The 15515-nt window shown below is 42.1% G+C and overlaps 1 protein-coding gene across 7 annotated transcripts in view; it reads left to right on the top strand.

Annotated features, from left to right (window-relative positions):
- Positions 1–14430, top strand: part of NFX1 (nuclear transcription factor, X-box binding 1) — an 80459-nt gene extending 66029 nt beyond the window's left edge. For 4 of the 7 annotated variants that reach the window (XM_032307069.1, XM_032307073.1, XM_032307071.1 and 1 more), the window contains exons 18-24: positions 1385–1486; positions 2430–2471; positions 9565–9663; positions 10440–10506; positions 11673–11818; positions 12786–12890; positions 14147–14430. In XM_032307069.1, coding sequence (XP_032162960.1) covers positions 1385–1486; positions 2430–2471; positions 9565–9663; positions 10440–10506; positions 11673–11818; positions 12786–12890; positions 14147–14219 — 634 coding nt within the window. In that variant the 3' untranslated portion in view covers positions 14220–14430. Of the gene's footprint in view, positions 1–1384; positions 1487–2429; positions 2472–9564; positions 9664–10439; positions 10544–11672; positions 11819–12785; positions 12891–14146 lie in introns of those variants that run through there. The other 3 variants (XM_032307074.1, XR_004277361.1, XM_032307075.1) reach the window with 3 other exon arrangements.
- Positions 14431–15515: the final 1085 nt, after the last annotated feature.

The following is a 15515-nucleotide window of genomic DNA, read 5'->3' as shown; positions in this document are numbered from 1 at the left end:
TTGTAAAGTTTTTTTCTTTTTTTTAGAAAGAGCTTGTGCAGGGGCGCCTAGTTAGCTCAGTCGATTAAGTGTCCGACTCCTGGTTTCAGCTGAGATCGTGATTTAGTGGTCATGGGATAGAGCCCTAAGTCAGGCTCTGCACTCAGCGTGGAGTCTGCTTCAGATTCTCTCTCCTTCTCCCTCCCACTTACGTGTTCCCTAACGCGCTCTCTCTCAAATAAATAAATAAATAAATATTTTTAAATGGAAAAGAAAATTTGTGCACAAGCTGGGGGTAGTGGGAGATAATCTTTTTTTTTTTTTTTTTTTTTTAAGATTTTATTTATTTATTTGACAGAGAAAGAGTGAGAGATCACAAGCAGGCAGGCAGAGAGGGGGAAGCAGGCTTCCTGCCGAGCAGAGAGCCTGATGTCGGGCTTAATCCCAGGACTCGGAGATCATGACCTGAGCTGAAGGCAGAGGCTTAACCCTCTGAGCCACCCAGGCACCCCAGGGAGAGAGAATCTTAAGCAGACTCACCACTGAGTGCCGAGCCTGACACAGGACTCAATCCCATGACCCTGAGATCACAGCCTGAGCCGAAATCAAGAATCAGATGCTTAACTGACTGAGCCACTCAGGTGCCCCCTGAAAAGTTGTTTAAAATAAAGTTTTCTAAAAATAAATAATTAATGAAGTAAAATTTCCTGAATCTAGTTTTTCTGGTTCAAAGAAAAAAGTACTGCTTTGTGTCCCTTTCCTTCCCTAACTTTCATTTGTAAAATATCTTTTTTCTTTTTCCTCCTCTTTCTTTGTCTCTCTCCCTTCTGGTCTTATTACGCCATGGGGTCAGAAGGGAAGATGTCCTGAGGTTTCATGAATTGCTTTAACATCCCGCCACTTGTGGTGGTACAGCCAGGAAAAGTCCTGTGCTCCTCTTCTGTAGTGGGGGTTTCTGACTATTCTCTGAATTGTCTTTGTAGCCTCCTTAAATCTTGGGACTGGGTGGCCAGAAAGGGATCTCAGTAAGGAGATGAAGGAGTTAGGGAGGGTGGTTGTATGTGTCTCTGATTACATGCAGAGATGTGTCATGGAGATAGGATTTTTGGACTAAGAAGAATACATCAGAGTGGCTCTGACATTAGTGCGTTTGAATACTGACTGAATGCCAGGCATTGGCCTGGATATGCAAGGGGGATTGAATAGACTGTCTCATTGCTTCTAATGGAGCTACTTAGAATTTAAGGAGATAGGACAGAAGCGTGTGGGTAGTTCATAGTATGTAGGTTTCTGAGGCCCACAAATTGTCCAGCATAGATTCGATTTGAAGTCTTCTATATACCTAGTATTAGGACACTCCTGTGAAACTGCAATGCCTTTTCTTCCTTTCTTTTTTATACTTCAGAATAGCTGCTATTTCCATGGCCTCTAAAATAACAGACATGCAGCTTGGCGATTCAGTGGAAATCAGCAAGTTAATTACTAAGAAGGAAATTCACCAAGCCAGGTAATTTTTAAAATGTACGTGTTGTGTTAGAATTAATTTCCAGGGGCACCTGGGTGGCTCAGTAGGTTAAGCATCTGCCTTCAGCTTGGGTCATGGATCTCAGGGTCCTGGGATTGAGCCCCACATTGGGTTCTCTGCGCAGTGGGGAGCCTGTTTTCCCCTCTCTTTTTGCCTGCCTCTCTGCCTACTTGTGATGTCTGTCAAATAAATAAATAAAATCTTTAAAAAAAAAAAAAAAAGAATTAATTTCCAGAGGGTAGGAACCATTCATTTGTCTATCTCCCACAGCAAAGCCTTGCACAGACAGGTGTTTCAACAGACATTTGATGTTAAAAGACCACACTCAGTCCATTGCCACAAATCTTACTCAGGATATAGTTATGACTAGAAGAGACTTTTCTAGGCCTCTCTTCAAACAATAGCCAGGGGGAGCAGAGACCTGGATGTGTCCAGCCAAATCCAAGAGAACCAGCTGTGTCAAGAGAGGGAGGTAGGGATGCCTGGGTGGCTCAGCGGGTTGAACCTCTGCCTTCGGCTCAGGTCATGATCTCGGGGTCCTGGAATTGAGTCCCACATCGGGCTTTCTCCTGAGCGGGGAGCCTGCTTCCCCCTCTCTCTCTCTCTGCCTGCCTCTCTGCCTACTTGTGCTCTCTCTCTGTCAAATAAATACATAAAATCTATAAAAAGGCAGGAGGGGGGAAGAGCTGGGGCTGTCGGGGTCATTAGGAGTGTTTTGGAGACCCTTTGAGGCCCTTCTGAGGACTCCTACTAGATTCGAGTCCCATAACCCAGAGGCCCCCCAGCCTGTTCTTGAGAGGGACCTCATGTAACCATGTTTTTGGCCAGAGTCTACTCTGTTCCCAGGTTGACAAAGAACTTACTGCTGGGTAGGAGTTGTGAAAAATCTGTGCCCTGACTTTATCTGTTTCATTTGTTTCTCAAGGCTGGAGTGTGATGAGGAGTGTTTAGCCTTGGAAAGGAAAAAGTAAGTCATTTCCTGCTTTTTATCTACTTGTTCTTGAGCTCTGTGAAATTAATAGGAAGGAGCAACCATTCAAGCATTCACTCAGCACCTGCTCTGAGTCTTTTGCTGCTGTTGGAGATCAAGAGAAATTCAATCATCAGGAACTGAAATATAAGTATCTAAGGATAAACCACTTAGGTGATTTCAGCATATTTCTGAAACATGGGCTTGTTGGTTTGGGGCATGGTATAAACATCACATGCCACAGCATACTTACTCACTGACTGGCAGACTTCCTGATTCCAATGGAGATAAGAAGCTTAAAATTTTTTTAATGACCTTTTATGTTAAAGTATAACATACATATAGAAAGATTGGAAATGTACAGATCAGTGAGTCATCACAAAGTAAATACAGTGGTGTAATCAGCACCCAGATCAAGAAATAGAAAATTACCAGAATACTTTCCTATACTTCACCAAGTTAAAATGTCTATCCTGACTTCTAACACTTTGGATTAGTTTTGTCTATTTTGAACTTTATATAAATGATGAAATCTTACAGTTTGCATTTTTGTCTGGCTTTTATGACATTTGTGATATTCCTCTTGTTGCATGTAGCAATACTTTGTTCATTTGCATTCCTCCATGATATTTTATTGTATTAAGATAATATAATTTATCATTCTGCCATTAATAGGTACGTGTGTGGTTATCACTATTGGGCTGTTACAAATAATGCTCTTTTAAGAATATCAGTATGTTCCCTTTGCTGTATATGCATACTCATTTCTGTTAGTTTTAAACTTAGGAGCAGAATTACTGATTTAACAGGGTATTCATACGTTCAACTTTAGTCAGCTCTACGCAACAGTATCCAAAATGATTGTGTCACATTATACTTCCACCACCAGGGTAATAGTTCCCATTGCTCTACACTTTTATTAGCTGTTAGAATTGTTAGTCTTTTTAATTTTAATCTATTCTTGTGAATGTATACCCAGATATCATTGAGCTTTTAGTTTCTATTTCCCTGATGACTAATGAGGTTGAATACTTTTTTATGTTTATTGCAATTTGGATATCCCTTTTTGTGAAGTACCTATTCAGCTCTTTTGCTTATTTTGTAATTGTGTTCTCTTTTTTATATTGATTAGTAGGAGTTCTTTTTATTTTTTGGATGTGAATCCTTTACTGGTTTTATATAGTATATTTTCCTGTACTTCATGCTTTCAATTTTCACTCTCTTAATGGTATCTTTTGATAAGCAGAAGTTTCTAATTTTAATGAGTCCAGTTTATTAGTCTTTTCCTTAGAGACCGATGTTTTTTATGTCCCGTTTAAGAAGTATTTGTCTATCCTGAGGTCATGATAATACTCTGTTATTGTCTAGAAGCTGTATCATTTTACTTGTCACATTTAGAGCTACAGTTGACTGATTTTTTTGAACATGGTTTAAGGAGAGTTCACAATTCAGTTTTCTTCCATATGCATGTTCATGTGACCAATACTGTCATCAAGATGTCCTTTTCCCAGTCTTTCCAATGCCATTTGTCTTTTCTTTTTTAATAGTTTATTTATTTGACAGATGGAGATCACAAGTAAGCAGAGAGGCAAACAGAAAGAGAGGGGGAAGCAGGCTCCCTACTGAACAGAGAGCCCAATGCGGGGCTCAATCTCAGGACCCTGGGATCATGACCTGAGCCGAAGGCAGAGGCTTTAACCCACTGAGCCATCCAGGTGCCCCAGTGCCATTTGTCTTAAATCACATATTCATACTTTTTTTTTTTACGTATTCATACTATTGCTGAACTCCTTATCCTCCATCACACTAGTATCACACTCTCTTAATTGTTGTACCTTTATAACAATAAAGGTCTTAATATCTGATAGTATGTCTCTTCAAGCATGGTTCTTCTTCTAGATTAACTTGGCTATTCATGAGCATTTGTATTTCCTTTTAAACTTTAGAGTTAGCTTATCAGTATCTGCCCAAAAAAACTACTAAGATTTTTATTGAATTGGTATTTCATTTATAGATCAGTTGGGGAAGATTTGACGTTTTTGTAGTGTTAAGTCTCTTAATCCGTAAGCAAAGTATATCCTTCCAGTTATTCCTGCCTTCTTTGATTTCTCTCAATAATACTCTATAGTTTTCTGTATACAGATTTTGTACAACTTGCAGTAGATTTGTTCCTTGCTATTTGATATTGACACTTCTTTAAATGGTAATTTTTCTTGTATCACTTCTTTTTTAGCTCAGCTACCTCCTTTCCTCTCCCTTCCTGTATCACTTCTAAAATTTAATTTTCTTTAAAAAAACTAATTTTCTGGGGCGCCTGGGTGGCTCAGTGGGTTAAGCCTCTGCCTTCGGCTCAGGTCATGATCTCAGTGTCCTGGGATCGAGCCCCGCATGGGGCTCTCTGCTCAGCAGGGAGCCTGCTTCCCCCCTCTCTCTCTGCCCGCCTCTCTGCCTACTTGTGATCTCTCTCTTTCTCTCTCTCTGTCTCTCTGTCAAATAAATAAATAAATAAATACTAATTTTCTAATTGCCTGTTGCTGCTGTATAGAAATTGAATTGGTGTTTATAGACCTGTATTCACAACCTTGCTAAATTCACTTACTGTTTCATGCCCTCATCCAATAATAGTAGTTTTATTTCTTTACAGTTCTTAACTTTTTTCTTTTTCTTGCCTTTTTGCACTGGCTAGAGCCTCCAGTACAGTGTTGAGTAGGAGGTAGTGATAATCGACATTACTGATATCAGACAGCTTTGAATGTTTCACCACTAAATATGATGTTTTCTGTTAGTCATTTGAGGATGTTCTTTATTAGATTAAGGGGCATTTATTCAGTGACCAGCAGACTTCCTGGTTCTAACAGATTGATTAAAAGGTATAGCCCTCTAAATGTTAACAATTGGAGAATTTAGGTGAACTGGTATACAGACAGTCCCCAACTTATAGTTACTTAACGATTTTTCAGATTCACAGTGGTGCAAAAACAATATATGTTTAGTAGAAACCATGCCTCAAATTTTGAATTTTGATCTTTTCTCAGGCTAGCAATATGCAGTATATAGTGCTCTCTTATGATACTGGGCAGTGACAGCAAACTACAGCTCCCAGTCATCCATGCAATCACAAGGGTAAACAATCCATACACTTATAGCCATTCTGTACCCATATAGCCATCGTGTTTTTCACTTTCCATACAGTGTTCAGTAAATTACATGAGATGTTCAGCACTTAATTATAAAATAGGCTTTGTGGAGTGCCTGGGTGGCTCAGTCATTTGAGCGTCTGACTCTTGGTTTCATCTCAAGTCATGATCTCAGGGTCGTGAGGCTGAGCCCCATGTCAGGCTCTGCAGTGAGTGGGGAGTTGGCTTGAGACTGTCTCCCTCTCCCTCTGTCCCCACTCTCGCATTTCCATGAGGACACACACACTCTCTCTCAAATAAATAAATAAAATCTTAAAAAATAAATGAGCTTTGTGTAAGATGATTTTGCCCAACTGTAACCTAAGGCAGATGTTCTGAGGACATTTAAGGTAGACTAGGCCAAGCCATGATGTTTGGTAGGTTAGATGTATTAAATGCATTTTTGACTTAAAATATTTTGAATTTACGATGGTTTTATCATTATAAAATAATACTTTGTCACTTTGAAAATTTCTCATATTAAACAAAAACAGACAAGTGCAGACAAAGTACAGTCCTGTTTTATCTTGAAATTTGACTTTCCACTATTGTTAACAGTACCTCTTTAAGTGGCTAAATGCATAGGAAGTATATAATAAATAATAGTGCTGCCCAAATTTCCCTTGGTTTGACCCTTATGGTGAACTCTGTAATAACTGCTGTTCAAACTCTTGACCTTTAGGAACCATCAAAGTGTTCTCAGTTACAAAATATGAACTGAGTCATGAGTATTCAGAAATGCTGTAGTGAATACACAGAAGGCCTCTAAAGTGTAGAAATGCACCTTTGTGTAGTTCGAGACAGTTTATATAGTAGACTAGAGTCGGATTGCCTGAATTTGAATCCTGCCTTCACAAATCACTTAGCTATGTAACCTTCGGCAAGTCATGTTCTCTTTTGAAGCTTTAATTTTCTTAAAAATCCGTGGAAACAGTGACAATATGTACCTTCCACAGTTGTTGTGAGGATTAAATTAGTTATTAGTTATCCTCAGTAATTAGTTATTGATTAGAGCTGTCTCTTTCAGGGTGCCTGGGTGGCTCAGTCAGTTAAGCGTCTGCCTTAGGCTTAGGTCATGATCCCAGGGTCCTGGGATCAAGCCCCATACTGGGATCCAGGGAGCCTGCCTCTCCCTCTCCCCAACTTGTGCTTTCTTTCTGCCTCTCTCTCTCTCTCAAATAAATAAATAAAATCTTTTTAAGAAAAATAACTGGCTCTCTGTTTTTGAATTTCTCCTCCGTTTAGGGTCCTCACTATATAGAGATTCTTTCTTAATACCCACTGACCTAGGCGAAAAAGAAATGCCAATTAAAAAAAATACATGGGGTGCCCGACTGGCTCCATCAGTAGAGCATGCAACTCTTGATCTCAGTGTTATGAATTTGAGCCCCATGTTGGGTGTGGAGATTATTTTTTAAAAATTAAAAATCTTGGGGCGCCTGGGTGGCTCAGTGGGTTAAGCCGCTGTCTTCGGCTCAGGTCATGATTTCAGGGTCCTGGGATTGAGTCCCGCATCGGGCTCTCTGCTCAGCAGGGAGCCTGCTTCCTCCTCTCTCTCTCTCTGCCTGCCTCTCTGCCAACTTGTGATCTCTGTCAAAATAAATAAATAAAATCTTTTAAAAAAAAAAAATTAAAAATCTTGGGCACCTGGGTGGCTCAGTTGTTAAGCAGCTGCCTTCAGCTCAGGTCATGATCCCAGGGTCCTGGGATCGAGGCCCACACCGGGCTTCCTCCTCAGGAGGAAGCCTGCTTCTCCCTCTTCCGCTCCCTCTGCTTCTGTTCCTTCTCTCTCTGTGTCTCTCTCTGTCAAATAAATAAATAAAATCTGGGGCGCCTGGGTGGCTCAGTGGGTTAAAGCCTCTGCCTTCGGTTCAGGACATGGTCTCAGGGTCCTGGGATCGAGCCCTGCATTGGGCTGTCTGCTCGGCAGGGAGCCTGCTTCCTCCTCTTTCTCTGCTTGCCTCTCTGCCTACTTGTGATTGGTCAAATAAATAAATAAAATCTTTAAAAAAAAAAAATCTTAAAAAAAATTTTAAAATCTTGGGGCGCCTGGGTGATTCAGTGGGTTAAGGCTCTGCCTTTGGCTCAGGTCATGGTCTCAGGGTCCTGGAATCAAGCCAGGAGCAGGCTCTGCTCAACAGGGAGCCTGCTCCCTCCTCTCTCTCTGCCTGCTGCTCTGCGTACTTGTGATCTCTCTGTCAAATAAATAAATGAAATCTTTAAAAAAAAAAAAATTTTAAATCTTAGGGACACCTGGGTGGCTCAGTCAGTGAAGCGTCTGCCTTCACCTCAGTTCATGATCTCAGGGTCCTGGGATTGAGCCCCTCATTAACTGCTTGCTTCTCCCTCTCCCCTCTGCCTGCTGCTCCCTCCTTGTGCTCTCTCTCTGTCAAATCAATAAATAAAATCTTCAAAAAAATTAAAATTAAAAAATTAAATCTTAAAAAAATACCATCTCAAGTTGCAAGCATATATTCTGTTGCAGAAATGAAAAACTGGCAGGCCAAATTCAGCCCACTGATATGTTTTATTGGTGTTTAAATTTTAATTCTTGGCTGACTAATCACAACATCAAAACTCTCGAAAATTTCTCTTGAAAATTTTAGAATTAAGCTTAAATCAGATTCATATGTATGGGCATTAAATGTGCAAGAGACCCCTATTTCAGTGTAAACAAAAATTGTACTAAGTGCTAACCTGAATTTTATCTCTCTTTACAAAAGAAAGACATAACTGGGTATTGCTGAGATGCCATGAGATTCATTCACTGGCAGTCAGAACACAAGTGGGCAGCTGTGGAAAGCTCTCAGACTGTGTTACTCATAGTCTGACCATCTTATCTAGTAATCCCACACCTGGAAATATTTTCCAGAGAAATAACCCTAAAAGTTTTTTGCCTAGTGATATCATGTCACTTAAAATATTCAGAAACTGGGGAACTATTAAAGAAACTAGGGAATGTTTAGGTAAATTCTGGTAAATACATAATTAGAAGATTATGCATCTATTAAAACAGTAAATGTGAAAAACAAATGTAATATGAGAAATGCCAATCATATAATGATAGGTGAAAAAAAGGTGCCAAATTGGGATTTTTTTAGTTTTGTTCCTTTAAGATTTTATTTCTTTTTTAAGATTTATTTATTTATTTGAGAGTGATAAAGGGAGAGCACAAGCAGGGGCAGAGGCAGAGGGAGAAGCAGGCTCCCCACCAAGCAGGGAGCCTGACACGGGACTCGATCCCAGGACCAAAACCTGAGCTGAAGGCAGATGCCCATCTGACTGAGCCATCCAGGCACCCTCAGATTTTATTTTAAGTAATCTCTTCACCCCCTGTGGGACTTGAACTTATAACCCGGATATCCCAAGTCACATGCTCCACTGACTGGGCCCTCCAAGTGCCCCAGATGCCAAGTTTTATAAACACTAATTGCGATGACTTAAAGGGAAAAAAATCTGAAAGGAAGTGTACTGAAATTTTTTGCTTAGGTTGTTAATGGAATTCTTCTCTTTATTTTCCACATTTTCTGTAAGATGATTTTAGTTTTAATGTGTACATGTCTACCTTATGTATGTATGTATGTGATATTTAGGTAAAACCTCAGAGACTGCCGTGCCCCACTGCACTCCCAGTGCTCTCATTTCCTGCCCCCCTTCTCTTCACCAGATAACCCAAGTTGCCAGTATCAGCCCATTTGGTTCACTCAGACCCACCTAGATTTGTCTTATTTTCTTCTAGGAAGACAAAATCATATCTTCTCCCAAGTTGTTGCTATTCCTTCCTTAGTAATTGTGTTTGCTGAAATGGCATCGTTAGTACCTTAAGAACTTAAGACATGGTGGGCTGTCCTGTGTTACTGTAAAAAGTTTTCATGCCCTTTTCCTTTTATTACTTACTTCTCTCTTATTTTCAGGCGGTTAGCAGAGGCGTTTCATATTACTGAGGATTCTGATCCTTTCAATGTACGTTCTTCAGGGTCAAAATTCAGTGACAGTTTAAAAGAGGATGCCAGGTATGTAACTTGTTACTTGCTTGCTTGCTTGCTTGCTTGCTTGCTTGCTTGCTTTTTTAAGATCTTATTTATGTATTTGACGGAGAGAGAGGGGAGTGGAGAAGGAGAAAGAGGCTTCCTGCTGATGAGGGAGCCGGATGTGGGACTCAATCCTAAGACCCTGTGATCATGACCTGAGGCAAAGGCAAACGCTTAACAACTGAGCCACCTAAGCTCCCCTGTTACCAGCTTTCTTAAGTGTGGTTTGCAAGAGTATTTGCTCTTTTAAGATGTAGGAACTAATAAGTACTCCTCTGTGATTGAGCCATTTGAAGTTTATACATATAAGAGATTATGATGTTTAATAAAAATCCTTTCTTGATTTCTCACAATTGTCGCCTTGAAGAATTATGCATGGGTTGTGGGGGCTGTGGGTGTATGGACCATGTAGTAGAAGTTTGGGCCTGCCTAGGGCCTGGTTGGACTAGCCTGAACTGAGTGATGGGCTGCCAACGTGGGCCCTCACTTGGGCAATAACAGCTCTTATTTTCCTCCTGTTTCCTGGTCCTTCAGACAGCTCTTTCTCCTTCTGTCTTCTCCTCTCCCATACTTGTTTTCTCTTTTTCTCTTCCTTTGTTAGTCACAGTCAGCCTTCTGTTAGCTGATAGTTCTTGCCCTTTGCCATTTTTCTGCCCACATTGTTCATTGTCTGCAGATAATGGGCAGAGAACGTGGGTGGAAGGGATTCTCAAAGAGCAGAAACAGATGAAATTAACTGTGATGATTTCTCATTTCAGGAAGGATTTAAAGTTTGTCAGTGACATTGAAAAAGAAATGGAAGCCCTTGTGGAGGCCGTGAATAAGGTTGAAGTCAAAACATCCAACTGGACATATCTCTAAGGCCAGCTTGATAAAAAATCAAGTCCCAGAAACACCATCAGTGTAGAGTAGTTATAGGAAAAAGTCACAGCTTCTTGATGATCCCTATCTTCCCCAAAAGCCCAGCCATTATAACATCCATGGAAGGCTTGTCCTGGTTCAGCAAAGATATTCTCGATCAAATTTAGCATAAATAAAAAAATCTTAGCTCAGTGGCTAAGATTGGGTGAAGAAGCTCTGGACAACAGGGGGCATTTAGTAGTGACAGCTGAATGACTGTGGGGACTTAGGAAGACGTGATCTCTGAGGGGCTATTTTATGAGAGGGCACACTTGTTCTTTATTACCTCCAAGGCAGGCTAAAAGCCCTTGGGTAAAGATCAAAAGTTGAATGACTAGAGCTGAAGAGTAGTGAGATAGACTCCCTCAAGATAGTGAAACCCTTATCCTGGAGGTAGCTTTAAGGAGAAAAGTCTCGAATTTAGTCAGAAGCAGCCAACCCCAGGATGGCTCTCTCTTTATTCTGTGGAGACTATCATCTACAGGATGAGATGCCTGTATTAGCTCCATATCTAATGAAGGTGGAGTTCCTTCCCGCCATCTCCCTTAGCCCCTGCCCTTCCTCTCTCTCTTCCTTCTGTTCCCATTTCCCGGGATCCTGACATGAAGGAGAAAATGGAATCAGTGTTCCTCTCCTAACTAGCAAACATACACTAATGTATTTCCCTGCTTTCCAGTGTATGTGCACATTAAAAATTTTTAGCGTAGAACGTATTTTTGTAAGAAATGAGACTGTCTTATTTTATGTCTTCTATTTATTTAGTCATTTCTTCTGTATATCACTTACTCCCCAGTTACCAGCCCATTAGGAGGAACCATTATACTGTCCTCTTAGGTTCTTTTCACTTCCCCTGATCCCTAATCCCGGCCAGCTGCTACTGTTGTGACTCACAGAATAGATAAAGGAAGTGCATCAGACCTCATCCTCCCAAACTCCTTGGCTTGCTTAGCAGCCAGCAGAATACCCTGTGCTCTAAAACTCAGCCACCTCTTTGTCAGCCCAGCTGTTTTGGTGTGGTGGGAAGGACCTTTGTAAGTATATTCTGATTTCAGGATGATTTTATCAATCCGTCATCTTTTCCCTCAATACAGGGAAAGAATAGTAAGAAGAGCCACTGCTTCCCTCCCATGAACAGAGACCATCGCCGGATCATCCATGACCTGGCCCAAGTGTATGGCCTGGAGAGTGTGAGCTATGACAGTGAACCAAAGCGCAATGTCGTGGTCACTGCAGTCAGGTGGGTTGATCTTTCTATCACAGGAGGAACTGCTCATTGCAGCAAACTGGACCTCGGAAGCAAGGTCTATCAACATTTGCTTGCCTTACTTCCTCTCCTAGAAGAATAGATAGAAAATCTGCTTCTGGGCTAGCCTTTCTGATATGATCAAAAGGTCTGATCTAAAGGTCTGAGCCAGGGAGCACCTGGGTGGCTCAGTCGATTAAGCAACTGCCTTCGGCTCAGGTCATTATCCCAGGGTCCTAGGATTGAAACCCGCCTTGGGCTCCTTGCTTAGCGGGGAGCCTGCTTCTCCCTCTCCCTCTGCCTACTACTCTGCCTGCTTATGCTTGCTGTCTGTCAAATAAATAAAATCTCTAAAAAATAAAAAACAAACAAAAAAATAAAGCTCTGAAACAGAGAGCAAAGCCCATGTTTCAGTCCATAGGACAGACATGCCTAAAGACATTCCAGCCTCTTGTCTGCCCAATTTATGAGCAACACAGGAGGTAGCGTTTCGCCAGGCACAGGGAACAGACCCTAAGGGCCTGGGTTGAGTGCCTGGCCATCGCATCTATCTATCCCTTTTTCCCTTGTCCTTCTGGCATGATGAAAACAAAAAAATGCTGAACTCTGATTCAGGGCATCCCCCGTAAACAGTGTTTGCCATTAGAGGAAACTAAGAACTAAGGCTGTAGTGTGAGCTGGTGTGATAGAGAGGATCTAGGATCACTGTCAGAACTTGACAGAGTAGGTCCTTACCAATGAAGAAAACTTAAGTGCGGGACCAGAGGGAGCAGATAACAGGCCCAGGGAGAGGTGGGTGGAAGGATGAGGGTTAAATGACGGTGACCGTGCCTGAGGAGATGGGTCACATCAGAGCACTCAGCAGCAGCTCATTTGAAAGTCCTGACTGGATTTCCAGCGGTCTGCCTATCTCCACAAACAAGTCTCACTTTTCAATACTTTGTGTTCTGACTTTTATCAGAGGGAAGTCCATTTGTCCTCCTACCACGCTGACAGGTGTCCTTGAAAGGGAAATGCAGTCACGGCCTCCACCACCAATTCCTCACCACAGACATCAGACCGACAAGTAAGGATCCTTCAGCTGCTTTCCAAAGGCCCTGTATTCAGAGGAGACAGCAGGGGCTGAACTGTCCGGGACTCCACTAGCGATTGGCTGCCTCTCGGGCCTGACCTTGGGGTGCTTGGTTCAAATAAGTCAGGTTTGGTCTACGGCCATCACACCCTGAACGCACCCAATCTCGTCAAATAAGTCAGGTTTGACTGGAATGTCAGACCTTTGTTCAAGTCAGAGAGCTCCCAAGTTTGATGTTTGTAGTGCCCACTGTCCCTCTGGGGAAAAAAAATCACTGGACATAACTTCTGTGGTGTAGGTGGTGACACTGGGAAGTGGATTCAGTCTGTCACATCAGAGCATTTAGGAACATGACATGGTTCACAAAGTTATTCTGGAGGTGAAAGTCAGATAGTGGGTCAGGGTTGCAGTGAAGGTGGATACTTTTGTGTTTTGATCTGTCGTCTATATGGTTTGAATAATTTTTACAACAAAAACATGTATTCATAATTTAAAGAGAAAAGAAAACCACATTGGCAAGCAGCAGGTTTCAGGAGCAGGGATGGAGCACCATCCCTTTTTCCCTTATTGTGACTGAGGCAGCATTGCCGGAAGTTGCTCTGAAACCATGCAGGGTCCCCCAATGCTGTTCTGGCCTTCCACACAGCAGCCCTACCAGAACCTCTTATACAAAACCTATGGGAGGGCGGAAAGGGCAGTTTTACAGAGTCACCGTGGTGGCCTTGGCAGTCGTGTTCCCGAGGACTGGACAGGACAGCTAGATGTTGCCCACTGGGTATAACCTTGGCAGGGATTGTCTGGATTAACGTAGTTCCCCAGAACCACCCCTGCTTCACCTCTGGAGAGCAGACAGCATGGATTCTAGTCAGCTCAGTTCCATATCCACATGGGCAGTGGTTTGGGAAACATGAAGGTATTCCACATGTTGTTCCACAGCTGTGTCCAGTACCACTTCATCATAACCATGTGGGATCTTTAGCCTGTTCATGCCATGCTTTTTTCCCCCTTTATTTGCTTTATTTTAGTATAAAACTTTATTGTGGAAAACTTTTCAGAGTAGAGAAATAGTGTTAATAGAGTGAACCCCTGTGTGCCCATCACCAAATTTTAAATAGTTCCCTGTTCATGTGGGCCCCACTGTCTTATCAAAGCTTTGCAAATGGTAAATCAGCTGATCCTTAACTTTCTGTAGGCTTCAGTCTATTTCCCCCAAACAAGAAAAGATTGATTATTCTTTGTTTGCTTTTCAGAAATCCTGCAAGCAGTAATTTACAGAAAATAGCCAAGGAACCAGTAATTGACTACTTTGATGTCCAGGACTGAGAAGATCAAGATGCACTTAGATAAAAGAATGATTAGGTGTGATGCAGACTCGTTTGCCAGCAGATAAATCATGCTTGTTCCCAGTTAACTGCCTGGTGGACTCACACACAGTCTCATATACCGTCTTGTACTGATACGTCCAAAGCATGAGTGTGTCAGAAATCTCCTTGTCCTCTATTCTGTGTGTATAAAGTGTTTCAGTACGGCCAGATCTCTGACTTGATGGTCACTGGTGTATTTGCAGAGCCTCCACCATCACTGTGATTGCTCAGAGGGCTGGGGGAACATTGGGTTTGATTTGAACAAACCAGAATTTTAGCCTAAAAGTGGTATTTACTCATAGACTCAGTTGTCCCAATTCTCCATACTCTTCTTAAAAATGTAACATCAGCTTCACCTCACTTTTTGGATTAATCCAAACTGATCACAATCTTTGGAAGAGCACAAGTGAACTTCTTAGTCCAAAATACCAGATACATCCAGAATCACACGTGTTGTGATTAACCAAAAAAAAATGTGCCTTTAACCAAAAACTCTCATAGGTCTGTCTGGCTGAATTTATCTTGGGGGTTCTTAATGCCATCAGTTCTAGACCTAGGAAAGGAGTCAGGGTGCTTTACAGAATTCCATTTTCTGGAGCTCAGGGGTGTGGCTCATACTACATCACTGGGCCTATCCTATGACAGTTTAGCTAGATATGCCACGATGGTAGAGGACAGAGAGCACGCTCCTCCTGCCTGGTTCACACTGTGGCCTCTGTGTACTGACCAGTTAGCCCTAACACCTTTTTGGTTGAGAAAGGGTTTCAGGTGGATTGACCTTTCCTGTGTTGCTTTCTCCCAGGCCAGGAGCAGCTGTACTGGCTCTCCTTGTCTCCGAGCTCTGAACTTCGGTTTAAGTAATCACAGAAGTATATGGATGGTCCAGGACTTTTCCCAGCAGCCCTCTGGAGATAATCTTGAGTCTTTGTTAAGGCAAGTGCATTGACAGTTAACATTAGTTTGGCCATCTCTGCCTTGGCACCCCTTCGGCTTGGAGGGCAGACTTCCAACAACTTCTTTGTCCAGAGCAAGCCTGAGCCCCAGAGCAACAGATTTCAGAAGTGACATCCCAAAACCGGCACTTGGTTTTCATAGGAAGAGCAGGGTCACTCTTTGATCCTGACCCAGATAGTCTACTTTGAGAGGCAGCAGGTCCAGGAGCAAGAAGAAGCAACTGGAGGGAGGAGATGGAAAACTGAAAACCACTTCTCTCTGGACCCATTTAGCACAGGGTCAGTGGCCGTGAGGACAGCAA

This window comes from Mustela erminea, chromosome 12 (genome assembly GCF_009829155.1).
Source record: "Mustela erminea isolate mMusErm1 chromosome 12, mMusErm1.Pri, whole genome shotgun sequence".
NCBI lineage: Eukaryota > Metazoa > Chordata > Mammalia > Carnivora > Mustelidae > Mustela > Mustela erminea.
This window is presented reverse-complemented; position numbering and strand designations above follow the sequence as displayed.